Here is a 15,215-nt window from a genome sequence, read left to right on the forward strand (position 1 = left end):
TCTGCTAAGTTTTAAGCAGATGTTTTAATGCTCATGAGTGCAACTTTGTAATTAAACAGCCACATTTTCTTGGGTGTAGTAAAAGACCTGGGGAGTTGGAAATCTCTGTGTGAACTTTGTGTCTGTCTTTATCTGCGCAGCCAGAAATGGTCTGACACAAATAACAGGCTGCTTAAATAAACCACTAAAATCTGTTAGAGCAATTCAAGTGCTATTCTTTATGTAAATGTTCCTTTCAAAGAATAATTTGTGGTTGCTGCAGTGAAATAGATAGATTTTATGCAAATAAGCATGTGAGGTTTTCCAAGGAGCATGTGGCACTTCAGTATCAGCACAAAGCTGGCTGGCACATTATTGCTGCTCCCTAGGGAGATTTTAACCTCTTCTGCTTTGCACAGAGCCCAGCAGAGAAGGTAACATTCTCTGTGAATTCATTAGGTTAGCTGAATCAATGTTTTAAGTTGTTATTTCAGATTGCAAGTAGGGGTCTGCAGTGCTTCCAGCCCCTTTCAGCTGTAGCAGATCTGCTACAGGCTTGCCAAATATCCTTTGAGGAATACTATAAATAAACTCACCCACCATTTTTTTCCAAAAGTCTTGTTGTTGCCAATTGTTTACTTAATGTTGTGTCTAAGAAATCAACCTGCCCTTTGGTTATGTAGGAGCTGTCCAAGATTACAATGCCCATTGTCTTCAACGAGCCCTTGAGTTTCCTTCAAAGGATAACAGAATATATGGAGCATATATACCTCATCAATAAGGCTTGTAGTCATGCAGATCCCCTGGAAAGAATGCAGGTAAGAATCCCCACCACCTTCTGGGTAATTCACAAGTTTTTTTCTCCCAGTCTTTGATTTTAAGACAGTTTCTCACTTGAGTGTATCTCTTTCTCAGGGGCTGCAGTAAAAATGCCCAGTTTGTCTGTCTAGATGAGTTTCTTCTTTCATAGTGACTGTGTCAAATATTTGTGACACTTTGACCCTTCATGCATGCACAGAGTTTAAAAGGAAAGTACCACAATTGACCAGCCCAAGGATCTCAACTCATTTCTTTAACTGGGACTTTTTTATGGTTTTATGTGTTGTGAAGATGAAATCATGGCTTTATATCACTCTAAATTGGTTTGCTGAGTGACCTCATGATTTTGAACTTCCTAGATGAAAAATTGTTGTGACAGAGACAAATTTGCCACAATTTTCTTCTCCAAAACTGGTTGTTATTGGGAGTAGGATACAGCACCTGGCTGCTCTCACACCAGGACAGTGAATATGGTGACACCTGTGTGCACCACGTTGTGCTGGTGTTACTTGCAGCTCTGGTTTTACTCAAGTGCAGTGGAGGGTTTATCTTGGCTCCTGTGTCCATACCTCCATTTCCCAGCCTGCAGGAGCTCCTCAGTGTCCCCTGACACTGGATTGTCCCCTGAACCTGCTGGCCTGGCTCAGGAAGTCTCATCTGTGCTAGAAATGGTTCTTACCTGGCACTAGGAGAGTGAGGATCTGTTCCCAATGAGCTGAGGGTGGGGGCAGTCCAAGCTGGGGGAAAAGTAGATTTAAAAAACCAGGCTGATCTTCTAGAAGTAGGTGAGGCAGAGTGTAATCTGACAGAGTTTACCACAGACAATAATTCCTGTTGGAAATGAGATTCTTAAAAAGTGCTTTTATTTCCCCACTTCTTTGTCACTTTTCTATGGCTTACAAATGTTTTTGCCTTCAGAAATATAAAGCAATTCCTTTCTGGAATAATAAATACTGCAATGTGCAACAAATAAAGTACAATAAACTTAGAGCTTTAATGCACTGTTCTCATAACAATGTGTTCTTAATTTGTTTACAGGCTGTAGCTGCTTTTGCAGTTTCTGCTGTAGCTTCTCAGTGGGAGAGAACTGGCAAACCATTTAACCCACTGTTAGGAGAAACCTATGAATTAATCAGGTAGTAATTTAATTTGGGAGCTGGGGCTGTTTGTGTTCTTGAGTTAGCAGACTCTCACACTGGTTTGGTTGTAGTAAAATACCACTAAAGTATATTTCTGAGTATAGCTAAAATTCTTTTCTTCAAACTATCTCAGAATTTCTGAGAAGTTTTTATAAAAGCTAATAATTTTATTTCTAAGTTTAGGCAGAATATTCGTTGAATTATTTAGAGAAAAATTGGTTCATGTTCTTCCACCAAAAATGCTTCCTGAGCAGACACTATTAATTAATTTTAATATTGTTTTGTTGATCATGTCAGATAGAGAAATTAGTCTGAAGGATTTTGAGATTGCTCAAATAAATGGATGACATGTCTGCTGTAGAGTAAAGAATTTTCAGTCAGACCTTTTCATGTTGCCCAAAGGGTCTCTGTATTTTCATGAGTTATTTCAGTGAAATTTCTTCAGATGCCTTTCTGGGTAGTAATCTGGTTTGGGGTATAAAAGGAAAGTGTTCAGAGTAAAAATCCTTTAATTTCATTAATTGTAAAGGTGTCACAGAACTAGAAAAGGAAAAGTCTCACCTTCAGTTTAATCTAAAAATACTTCACTTTTTTTTTTTTTTTTTAAATACCAAATCTTTTCTCTTGCAATATTAAAAACATGCTTACTGTCTAATGCTCTTTTTTTGTTTTTGCCAGGGAGGACTTAGGATTTAGGTTTATATCTGAACAAGTCAGCCACCACCCACCTATTAGTGCATTTTATTCTGAAGGCCTCAATAAGGACTTCATATTTCATGGATCAATCTATCCCAAACTAAAATTCTGGGGAAAGAGTATAGAAGCAGAGCCTCGGGGAACAATTACTTTGGAGCTTCTGAAGTGAGTATGAGAAGTAAATAACTTTTTTTTTTTTACTTTTTGTAATAACCATGTTGGCTTTTCAGAGGTGATTACCTAAAAACCCCTTGCTGAAGATGTCGTAAGAATTTATTTGCAATAAAGTCGATTTTCACTGCTTAATTTCAGAGCTGGGTTTTTTTTTGTGTTGTGCTTCCATAGCTGTAGCAATTTGACCCAGTTTTTCCATCATGAAAATTAGCATTTCTTACATATTGGTTGTTACTGAAAGCTAGTTCTGTGAAGGCATGTAAAATTTAGATGTAGAGATAAAATTCTCTTACTGGGCTGTTCGCGCTCATCTCAATTTTCAGTATTGCTCTTGGTTTTGGTGGTTTGTGTGGAAAGAGCTGCATCTCACAGTAACTGTTCTGTGTGGTAAGGGAGCAGGAGAAACTTGTCAGGATCCTTCCAGAGAAGGATCAGCTTCCTACCAAAATCAAGAATGCCTCTCCAGCTTGCTCCCAGGCTCGTCTCTCATGAATTACGTGACGTCCCACGAGTTGTTTTGTGTCCTGGTGGCACAAAGACTCTGGAGCTCTCCCAAGTGGGACATGAGGATGCACTAGAACAGTTACAAATAAAGTATTCTGCATTTGGTGCTTTTATAAAAGCCTTTCTGAGGCCTAACTCTGAGGTGGTTTTGAAATGTTAAGAAAGTTCTAGACATTTGGTTTCAATAAAAAACTTGCCTTGCATAGCAGGCATTGACTTTTCCTGTACTTTCTTTTGGAAGTAGTTTAATTTTTCAGCTGTTGGCATCTAATATTCTAAAGTTCATAAAAGTAGGAACTGGTCTTGGAGATAAATGATGATAGAAATAAAGGAAATTTCTTCTGATGTAGAAGGAACTGTGAATGTTAGTGCAGAATGCAGGTGTTACCAAAATAATGTTTGTTCCTTGAGAGCCTTTCTTTAGAGGATTATTAAAATTATTGCTGAACCTAATCAAGGCTGAGATTTAAACTGTAATATAAACAGTTAAAGCATTTATTTTAAGAAATTGCTCCAAGTTAGCAGCAGGAGTTTAAATCAAATTTTGAGCCTCTCAGTGTTGTGATTCAGACCATTCTGTTGCTTTGAGGAGTCTGAGAACTGCTCAGGGCCTGGGTGAACAAGGAGCTGTTTGGGAAGCAAAGCTGTGAGTCAGTATTAAATTGTGCCTTTATATTAACCATGACTATTTTTCAGAGCATTTAAAGACACTTTTCTCTCACTTCTTCAGCACAAAAAGTGCTTCAATTCTTCAGTCCTGATCATAAGTGCCTTGTATTGTGTTTTGGTTTATGCTGTAAAGAATTTGTGTCAGAACAGTTCAGGAATAAAGCTATGTTTAAAGGCTGGGGGGTGAATTGGAGGGATTCTGGTATTCTTTCACCCAGCTGAAGAGTAGTCATTGTTCTAAAGACTCCTTGAAGAAAAGGAGCTGTGGGAAATAGTGAGACTTCAATGATCTGTTATTTCTCTGTATGGGAAATGACAGATGGGTTGGAAACGTGACATGGGAGCATTCTCTCCATGCTCACTGGAAGTAGAAGTAAAAGGCACTTTTTACAGAGAGCACTGCTTTTTTTGTATTTTCTGTTAAAACTGAGTTTACAAACTTTTCTGGGACAGATAATTGCCTACCAGGTAACTTCAGTATTTCCCTTACTAGCATGGAAAGATGCATGTGAATAGATGGCTTTGACTCTGCTAGTGACAATAGGAGTCCTGTTGTTTAACTTTTTGATCATTTATGGAATAATGTCTTTTAAGGATTTAGAATCTGTAAACTCACCTTTAAAACTTTTCCCAAAACAATAAACCAAATGGAAAATTAATTCTAGGATTTTTCCTTCTTCTCAGCAAATCTTTGGGGAAAGGATGGAATAGATTTGTGAACTGAATTTTAAAATGTCATGTTTGTGGAGCTTGCAATAGTGCTGTTGTGTCCCAGTGGTCTTAAACAACCAAATAAAAAAAAGCAAAAACCACTGACACCCCCAAAATTACCTTCAGTGGCACTGGAACAGGCCTCAAATACAGATGAGAAAACTTGTGGCATGTTTGTGGAAACCACTTATGCAATTTACTGCTGCTCCAGCAATTGAATAGAAGACAGGCATTAGTCTGGTTTTCCTGCAAATACTGTGTTTTATCACTTAAAACTTCAAAATTCAAATGAAAAAGTTGCATTCCTGGACTGCTCTTTATGTTGGGCTGAAATTTGTAATCCAAAGCACAGCAACTGTAAAACTCATGTGAGAAGGGAGAAGAACAATGGCAATATCACTTCATTAACTTGCACTAATGCTTGGATACAACACATTGTTGGCTTGTAAAGAAAAGTTTGTTTCTCTTCTCTTTTGAAGCTGAGTGCTGTATGTTCAGAGGAGTGCTAAATATTTTGCCTTGCCATGAACAGAATTGAAAGCAGGCTTCCATCTTAAGCTCAAGAAAATGATTTCTTTCTTTTATTTCCTTGACAGGCACAATGAAGCTTACACATGGACAAATCCAACCTGTTGTGTACATAATGTAATTATTGGTAAACTGTGGTTAGAACAGTATGGAGTGGTAGAAATTGTAAATCACAGGTAATGCTGATGATGAACACAGGGGCTGTAGGGATTGTTGTGGTTATTTGTGTTACAGAGCAGATTTTGATTTTTGTCAGACACGCAGCAAACTCTGCTTTCTAGCTCCAAAGTCTTGTTTTTTTTTGTTTGTTTTTTGTCTTTTTGTGGGGTTGTTTTTTTTTCTTCTCCTGATAAATGCAAACTCTCCCTAAGCCTGGGATTACTATCATAATGTTATTAATGAAATTAAAATAAATAAATATTATTAATTAATTAAAAAGGCACAAAGCCAGATGGCCTATGGAGAGCAAAGGTTTTACATTTGTGAGTTACCCATCCAAATTCAGCATCATTGCCAGAGAACAGAAATTAAATTTAACTCCAGAACCATTGAATGGAATAATTGTCAGAGGCAGATTGGACCTCCATTGTGTTGATTGTGATTTGTCACTTTTTTTAGTTTAGATAATGGACAATGTCTTAAATTAAGGGCACAGAACAGAAAAATGATTGCAGAGTTGGGAAATGTGAGTTTAAAGAGTGTCAACTGCTCTGCCAACTGCCTGTATCAAAGCTTTTTACTTACATAAAATAAATTACCTTCTAAATGATAAGGGAAAGAATTCTGTGAGCAGCATTACTACTGCACACGTTACTCTGTCAATAAATGAGAGCTTCAATCCAACAAGCAGCTGTTTGATACTTCTCATAGCATCAAATCTGTAATCCTGTCTTCTGTACTTGCACAAAATTTGTTAGTTCTGTGGAATTTTGAAATTTGTGTGTCATTTTTATGTGTGTCCTGGTCAGATAATAAACCATAGTTAAACCAAAACAATTATATATATATATATAAACTAACCACCAGCTAACTGTAACTACATTTAAAAAGCTAAATAAAGTAAAATACATTTTCTGATGTATTTAGGGGCTTGCTTCTCTAAGCATGTACTTATTTCCTCCACAGTACTGGAGATAAATGTGTCCTTAATTTTAAACCATGTGGACTGTTTGGGAAAGAGCTTCACAGAGTAGAGGGATACATCCAGGACAAGCAGTAAGTGAGAAAAACCTCTTGGTCTCTCTGTTTTTAACACTGGGGCATTTCATTTGCTGGCATAGTGACCACAATGATGTGACTTTAAAGTTGCTAGCAATGTAGTTTGTAACTCATTTTTGTTCTCTGTGTCAGTTAAACCCCCTGATTCCAGGATGATAATTTTTAAGCATTAGTAGAAAAAGTCTCCAGTCCAGCTTTTGGAAATGAAGGGAAAATGCTGAGTAGCAGCAACTGTTTTACTATTGTACAGTCATAATTCCACTCTTCAGTTTAAAATAATGAGAATGTGGTTGTTAGAAGTTTTTAATTAACCCAGACCTGTTTTGTGACTCTGAGTCTCTGTATTATAATTGGCTTTGATGTACCCACATTCATCTAACAGTGGCAAAAGCATGTGACTGTCATGAGGATCTGTTCTGGAGGGCTGGAATGAGCTGAAACCTTTTCTTTGCCTATCAAACATCTGTGTTTTCTAAGAATCACCCATTCTGTGATTCTGTGAAATCTGCAAATAGAAACATAAAATACAGCGAAGTAGGAAGCTGAGTATTTAATATAGATCAGAATCTGCAAGGCTTGGCTTAGCAGCCCAATCAGAAGGAAGAGCTCAGTGTCCTTTGCTTTATTTCTGTGCAGCAAGAAGAAGCTGTGTGTGATCTATGGCAAGTGGACAGAATGTTTGTGGTGCACTGATCCCACCACATATGAGACCTACAAAAAGAGTGAGAAGAGAGGCGGTGAGCCGAAGAAGAAGTCGGTAAGGGGAAGGATTCTTTAGGCAGAAAAGATTCTGAAATATCAGAAGTGAAATCAAAACATCTTATTTAGGTGAATGAAAGATAAAAGCTGCCATTTGGTAGGGGTTGGATGGGGCAGTGAGAAGGCACTTAGAGCTTTGCAGGCTGTAGTGTGAGGTGCTGGCATGGAAGGGAGCTCGGAGGAATGGTGTCTGCTGGAGATTGGTCAGAGAAATCTTCAAATATCAACCCCCAAGCTGATGTTGTCCAGTCCTTGGATGAGGAAAGTGGCTCTACTGCCAACTCCAGCAGTAAAAATACTTGGATTTGGGCAGTAAAAACAATAGCAATTTTGTTCAAGTCAGATATTCTTTTTGGTGATGCAGATTTTCAGAACTTAGGATGTAGAAAGTCTTCACAAAAAAGAGGTCTGGAAACATACAGGGTTTTACTTCATATGTAAGCAGTGTCAGGGGAGTTGCTGCCAAGACCTCAGTGTCATGTGGAAAATGGGAAATATTGTATGTGCAGCAGAGGACTTTGGGTTTCCTTGTATCAACAGTTCCTCACTGAAAAGGAAAAGTTAAACAGAAGCTAATCACTCTTGATGCTAAGAGGCTCAAACTTTAAAAGTATTCACATCAGAAGAATCTTGAGCAACAACAGGCCTTGCTTTTGGCTCTGGATTCCATCATGGTACAGGCTTATATTTTGACTCTTTTTGAAAAAATAATAAGGTTCTGTTCATCTTAAGAAAATCAACTCTTTCTTTCCTTCCTTCCTTCCTGTTGAGACTATTTTTACATGGGGAACTGTCTAACAGTAAACCAGATGTTGACATGGAAAGTAGCCTAGAACTGTCTTTTTAAATAATGAATACTCAAACCAAATGATTGAAATTAGACTCTTAACCATATGGAGCTGTTTTCTAGTGTATAAAACAGACTCTGTTTAACCTAGTAGGGTATTTTTGATTGAAAGAAATAAGCCATGTCAAAGAGGGCAGAAGGAAAATAGAAAAGGGGGTGGGAGTGAGGAAAACTGTTACTGTCACTACAGGATGTTATTGCCTCAAATTTCCCTTCTGGTTGTTGTGGTTTTAAATGGGTTCTCATGGTGAAATGCTCTGAAATTCCACAATGCTGCTGTCTGTGTCCTGCAGCAGTCAGATTCTCTCAGGTTCTGAGGGCAGCCCCCTGAACCACTGGAGTTTTGCATGTGCAGCACAGCAGTGCAGCTGGTAACAAAGGAACTTGGAAGGAAAGTTACTGCATTCATAAACTTAAGGACATAATCTTCACAGTGAGAAAACTGGTAGTGATAATTGTGATTGGAGTCTGGATCAGACTGAAACGAGGGCCTCTCTTTTTTTAACTGAATGTTTTGCAAACAATGAAGCAATATCCAAAACCAGGCATGCTTTATTTATGCCTTAAGAACTAACTTGGGAACTGGATTAAATTTCAGTCTTGGCTCATTTGCACCTGTAGAAATAATGGTCATGTGAGGTGAAATTAAACTATGGCGTAGGATAGAATGGCAGCTGGAGAAAACATTCTGAAAGACATTAATTTACTATTATTACTATTACTGATTTATTTTAAACAGATATTCAAGTTTTATTTAAGTGTTGGGATACTATTCAGGGATATCAGGAGCAAGACATGATAAAAATGAGAGGGGCTGTATACAGAGTGAGGAAAAGCAAACAGGAGGGGTGAGGCAGAAGTACAGGGGTGTTCAGTATCTCAAATGTGAACAGATTCTTCAACAGTCACTGCTGAATCCAGGATGAAACCAGTTCCTTTGTTCCTCTGCCAAATGTTATCTGTTTCAGAATGAAGAAGATAGTAAATCTGAAAATGATGAGGCTGATGATATGCCAGAGGTTCAAGACACAGTGCAGTTCATACCAGGCAGTAAATTGCTTTGGAGAATAAACTGTAGGCCACCAAACTCATCACAGGTAACTGTTTCAATCTGCCCCTGCTTTGCTCTTGCTGGTGACTGATGCAGGGGAAGATGAGTAATGGTCCAGGGAGCCTCATTGCAGTGTCACTCCTTGGCACAGGACCAGGCTCTGGCAGTTCTTGCTACACTGAAATTATACTCCAGCAAGCTGTGCTTTAGTCCTGTGCTGAAAGCAGCCCTGCTGTGCTTGAGCTGGCACAGGGAACACGTGTTCCAAGTGCCGATGGGAATCTGGAGATTTAGCTTAACCTGTCTGGGAGATCTTTGCACTGAGAGTGGCTGCAGTATGGGTACACATTCCCTTCTGCTGGCCCTGCTGGTCCAAGACAAGCTGCCACAGGGTGCAGTAGCTGGACAGCAGGATATTAATATCCATAGTTTCAACAAGACTTTTTGGTCTTTTAGGTGTGGGTGGTTTTGTTTTGTTTTCTAAAAATGATGCTGTTAAATATCAATATTGTAGGAAATCTGTCTTAATCTTCACAAGCAAAGACTGCTTAAAAATATGAAAGCTGTGATTTCTATCCCCATCTGCCCTTTCTTGTTCTTCCCCTCCAACAAAAAATCCAGCTGGTGTTTTAGGAGCCTAACCTTGCTTTCAGGGCAGCCAGTAGGGGTTTGACTCAGCAATTTCTCTTGGAAGTTTTGTTGTATCCATTCATTGTAAGGAACCCAGCGCTGCTTTGCTGGAATAACTTGCGTGTTCTCTTCAATTTGCTTTTCAGATGTACAATTTCACCAGTTTTGCTGTGAGCCTCAATGAGCTGGAGCAGGGCATGGAGGCAATCCTGGCTCCCACGGACTGCCGGCTGCGTCCGGACATCAGGAACATGGAGAACGGGAACATGGGTATGTGTTTGCTGCAGGAAATACTGGCACAGGAGAACGTTTTGGGAGGGCTGGCTGAAGGGAGGTCGATGCAGGAAACAATCTTCACTTTCTCATTCTCAGAGCAGCCTTAACTCTTTTTCATCCTGTGCACTGAACATGCTTTTGAACAGTGTATGATGTCTGTTTTCTCCCAGAAGAGCCTGGGAGAGCAGAGCCATCCCAGGGCTGCTATCCTGTGTTGTGATGTGTTTGCATGTTTGTTAGCTTGGGAGGAGCTGCAGACGTGCTCCACTTGCTCTGGAGTTTGTCTGGAGAGACATGTGGTGAGCAGACGTGCTCTGCTGCACTGGTGTTTGTCAGAGGAAACACAAGGCCAAATAGTGAAAAAAAATCACTCTCTCTGTTATTGCCTAATCTGAGTTCTTCCCTGCTGGCTCAGTGCAGTGTTTCTGAGAGATAAAACACCAACATTGCAGTTTCAGCTCTGTGTTTGCAGCAGCAACTTCTCTGAAACGAGTTGTAGGTTTTTGTTGCTAAAGACTGTGTACAGCAAATGCTTTGTCTTGCTTAAATGAATTCTGTTTCATTTTCTGGTCTTTCCTGTGTTTTCTGCATTTTTGTTTCTTTTTTGCTAAATTACCAATTTCTCTTGAAACATTGGCTAGATGTGGCAAGCAGAGAGAAGGAGAGGCTAGAAGAGAAGCAAAGAGCTGCTCGCAAGGAGCGTGCGAAAGACGAGGTGGAGTGGCACACACGGTAAGGGGCAAGGCAGGAGGAATTTGTTTAAGCTTGGAATAGTTGGGTACTGCTTGAATTGTTTTTGTTCAGGACAGCATGTATCTGATTGCTTCCATGACAGCACAATTTGTACTGTCACTTAAAGCATTGCTGGGTCAATAATTAAATATGTAGCTGGAAGCTAAAATTGTTGATAAGTCTGTCTTGGAAAAAATATCTAACAATAAGTGCTGAAGCCTGTCATAATTAACTACTGTGGTAATGCTGAATTTTTTTTTAACCCACAGAGGTCATGTTTTTGTTAGAATGAATGTTGAAATATTAAGTGTCATCTCTCCTGTAACCAGTTCCTGTCCAGCTTTTGGTAGTTGAACAAGACATTGTGGCCCTCTGGGGCCTTTTATTTTCACACTCTTTGGATTTCTTGGCTTGGATACTTCAGAAATTGCCTTTTTGACTGCATATTCAAGTGATTTCTGAGTCACAGAGTGCATCAGGGAGTGATGTGTGATTTGGCTGCTGCTCCCACAGGGTTCTTTTCACAGCTGCCAGTGCTGTGCAGTCAACTGTGTGCTCATGGCCAGTTGCTTCCTTCAAAGGCAAGAACTTTGGGATGCTCCATGATTTTATGAAATTCAGAAGAGAAAGCATTCTTTTCCCAAAGCTGAAGGAGTAGCTACAGTTTTTTTTCCAGTTAATGCCTTGAAAAAGCTCTTCCAGAGAATATAAAATTGGTTTTGGTTAACGTGGTTTAAAAGTGAGCAGCTGTTGATGTTCTGTGCAGGACACAGCTCCATAGAACAGAAACTGTTTCCCCTTGGGAGAAATTTCCAAAAATGATTGTGTAACAGATTTGGCATTCTTTTAAAGTAAAAATTAGTATATATAATCTAGAGAGTCAATGTTATTTTTACTTGGAATAGGACAGGAATTTTTAAATCCATTTAATACTCCTTGACTTTATGCTAAAATAAAAGGTGCTCTACAAGGTGATAATTGTGTAGGAAGTTCAATTATTTTCCTGTTCAGAATATTTCCAAGGAATTTTTTTATAAGAAATACCAGTGTATTTTTAGAATGTTTTGTAAAAGAAGCAACACTGGGGGTTTTTTCTCTGTTAAAAACTATTCATTGTGTTTGCTTTTTTTTTCTTTTATTGTTTCTCTCCTTTTTTTGTTTTACAGATGGTTTCATCAAGGCACTAACCCATACACTGGGACTCCAGATTGGCTGTACTCAGGTGGTTATTTTGATAGAAATTTCTCAGACTGTCCAGACATATACTGAAATTCCAGAAGCAATTGCTCATCTCATCCGGACATCTAGTTACTAGATTTCATTCCAAGCCAGTTACTCTGGTTTTGTTGATAGCAAAAACCAGCTTTTCAAAGTAAATTTTAACAGAAATTCTATCAGTCAACAATCAATGATTTAATTGTCACTAACGTTGGATTGCCAAATATTTAAATACTTTTGCGCTCATTCCGTAAAGCTGCACCTGAAATCATCAAGTTTTCACTAATTTTCAGAGGGACCTTTGGTTCTCCATTTCCTCCCCTAGTTTCTCTGGCAGGAGGATATGCTGTATCCGTAGAGCACATAACATCCTTGAAAACTACATAACTTAAATAAACTAGAGATAATATCCTCGATACTTAGTACAATAGAGAAGAAGCTGAAGTTTTTGGCACTTGGAGCAGGGATGAAAAGCCAACGTGGTACCAACAGGATCAAACCCAGTCCTGTCACACTCCCCATACTGTATGTAGCACTCCCTGGGGACGGGAGCTCCTGGCCCCACTCTCAACAATTCCATAACTGAGAGCCTTGGGAACTCAAAACCCAGCCCCAGCCTCTCACACTGTAGTTGTCTGTTACAGAGTCTTCACAACTTTGGGACACTGTGAGCATTAAACTGCATACCTGTGATAAATCCCATAGAGCATACGTTAGGAGAAGGGAAGGGCACACCCAAAATGTGCATTTCCTGAGGTCAAATGCTGTTCTTACCATAGGAGAAGCTTTGGAAGCAATAGCAGGAATGTCGAGGTGGTTCCAATGTACAATATATTGCTTGCTACCACTTGGAGGCCTAACTCTTCTGCACTACCTTTGGCAGCTTTGGCACTGTGTATGCTTCTAGACTAAACTTTCCTTTGGAAGCACTTCCGTGTGTGTATCCACGCAGGTTCATGTTTTGGGGAAGTTTTGGTTTGCATGTTTCTCATTATTAGGTCATGTCTGTTTTGTATGTGTGAAAAAGCAGAATCAGTTTAAAGCTTTGGCAGAGTTATACTTATTACAAGTTTCCTGTGAGCACGTGATGTCAAAAAGTGGGATTTTTTTTTTCTTTTGTTCCATATCAAACCATCGAAGCCATATAATACTGGAAATAATCAATTACTGAACTGATGCATTAATTTTCTTTCAAGTGGTATTCTTCAGGGGCCAGGGTGTGGAAGAAGGCTTGAAAAATTTGGTCCAGTAATTAAAACTTATCATTATGTTGCTGCTTCTTTTATGAAAGTTTCTAATTGAGTAACCAGGCGAAAATGGAGAGCGGCTGTGCTGCTGCGAAGTTTACAGTAATTTAGAAATTGTTGGTGTTAAGTGCCAGCAACATGAAGCATTCAAGAAAGAATGGTCTGATTTGTGTCCAAAACATCTGTGATTTCATCCAGAAAGTAGATTTTTTTAAAGTGTTTCTCAGAGAATTAAAAAGCAAAAGAAAATTAACATATTCATAGAGAAATTCTTCCAGCAAATCATGTGTACAACAATTGGATTACATTTGGGGGAAATTTAGTTGTCTCCATTGGAAAAATAAGCTGTAAAACTTCAAGGCAATAAGGAGGGGCACCATCTTAATCTTGTTCATGGCACCTTGATTCTGTTGCCAAAATGTGTAACTTGTGTTGATGGAAGTCCTCAGAACTTGAGCTGGAATTAGTGGCACAGTGGGGTTGTGTTTGTTCCTAGTATGGGCACAGACACTTCTGAAAAGACACTGCTGATCTACATGGAACAGCATAAAAATAGTATTGATAAAAACCTGAGCTTTAATGACAATGTCAGGCACTGTTAACCCCTTTCCAGACATGCTGCACATACCATAGGGAATTTTTTGTTAGGTGAGGATTAAAATGAATCACATATTAGACCAGTGGGAGTTTAAAACTTACTTTAATTACATAGTATGTTCGATGCTGGAGTGATGTTTTTAAAACAATGCATACAAATAGAAATTGCCTGAATGGAAAAAAAACTGTACAGATGTTCTGTGAGGAGGTGTACAGGTTAGCATCCCTTTTGTCTAAGCCAGGATTTAAATTCAAAGACCTAAAGCCTTGTCATTATGTGAAAGCATGAAACAATTGTACCAGTGTGTTTAATCCAAACTTCAGTATAGAATCTTCATGGGATATAAAAAGAAACTGGGAACGTTTCCAGTTTAAGAACACTTCATTGGTTACATCTTCACCCCCGTCTCCCTTTCCTTTAGTCTGAAGTTTTCAGTAAAATTTCAGATTAGTTCCAAACCCATTCTTTTAATTTATTGCTCTTCATTGGCAACACTTTCAGAACCCTTTCCCTGCGCTGCTGACACGGCTCTGCTTGGCCAGCCCTGGCATTCCTAATGCTCTCAAAGTCCAAAAGTTTTTATTTTCGATGCAGATCTCGCCTCAGTAGTTTACGTGTCAAAACATTAATAACTTTGCACCTTTTGAAAGAATGTCACTTTTATAACTTGATTAAACACTGTATATAAGATAACTGTGTTAGTATATGTTAATACAGCTGCATAGAGAAACCAGCTAGAAAGAAATTATAATAAATACTTAATAAATAAATACCCTTTGGGCCTCTGGATGGTGACAGAGATTTTTGTGAGACCCGTACAGAGCAGCTGGTGGCGGGGGCAGGAGGACTTTGGCTTTGCTCAGCCAGCTGTGGGGCTGTACCTTGATTTCATTGGGATGGTCACTGGACAGAGATGATTTAAATCAGAGCTTTGGACACCTCCAGCCCCGGGTGGAGGTGCTGGCTGGAATGGGCAGCGGGAAGAGCCTCGGGAGCGCTCCCAGCACTGACCTTGCCTGTGGGGTGGTGGAGAGGCCAGCTGTGAGCTGGAGCTGGGGAGAGAGTGGGCTTCTGGTAAAAAATGTTATCAGTGTGAAAGTTCACTTGGTACTGCTGTACAGCATTTGTGATGTCCTGCTGTAAACGGGGAGCAGCTTTTCACACATCCAGCGTTTTAGAACTCTTGGCACCCGGATTAACAGGGCAGGAACCATCTATCCTAGAAGAGACCTAATGAGAACTGTTTATTCTCATTTAATAATGTAAAATAATTTCCCAGTAAATTTTTCGCCCAAACCAGCTTTTTAAAAGCAAACTCAAGACTCTTCACCTAGCGCTGCTGTTGGGAACACACCTGTGTTGGCTTTTTGCAGACACCTACGATTTGGGTCAGGGAAGCAATACTGAAATACTGTGAGGC

The 15,215-nt window shown here is 39.3% G+C and overlaps 1 protein-coding gene across 2 annotated transcripts in view; it reads left to right on the top strand.

The window, feature by feature from the left end:
- Positions 1-14,582, top strand: part of OSBPL2 (oxysterol binding protein like 2) — a 34,404-nt gene extending 19,822 nt beyond the window's left edge. For both annotated transcript variants that reach the window (XM_041417855.1, XM_041417856.1), the window contains 10 exons: positions 663-797; positions 1,837-1,934; positions 2,616-2,798; positions 5,288-5,395; positions 6,345-6,434; positions 7,074-7,194; positions 9,012-9,140; positions 9,871-9,994; positions 10,642-10,732; positions 11,899-14,582. In XM_041417855.1, coding sequence (XP_041273789.1) covers positions 663-797; positions 1,837-1,934; positions 2,616-2,798; positions 5,288-5,395; positions 6,345-6,434; positions 7,074-7,194; positions 9,012-9,140; positions 9,871-9,994; positions 10,642-10,732; positions 11,899-12,001 — 1,182 coding nt within the window. In that variant the 3' untranslated portion in view covers positions 12,002-14,582. The remainder of the gene's footprint in view (positions 1-662; positions 798-1,836; positions 1,935-2,615; positions 2,799-5,287; positions 5,396-6,344; positions 6,435-7,073; positions 7,195-9,011; positions 9,141-9,870; positions 9,995-10,641; positions 10,733-11,898) is intronic.
- The last annotated feature ends 633 nt before the right edge of the window (positions 14,583-15,215 follow it).

The sequence above is a fragment of the Onychostruthus taczanowskii genome, unplaced genomic scaffold (genome assembly GCF_017590055.1).
Source record: "Onychostruthus taczanowskii isolate IOZ18803 unplaced genomic scaffold, ASM1759005v1 scaffold57, whole genome shotgun sequence".
Lineage (NCBI taxonomy): Eukaryota > Metazoa > Chordata > Aves > Passeriformes > Passeridae > Onychostruthus > Onychostruthus taczanowskii.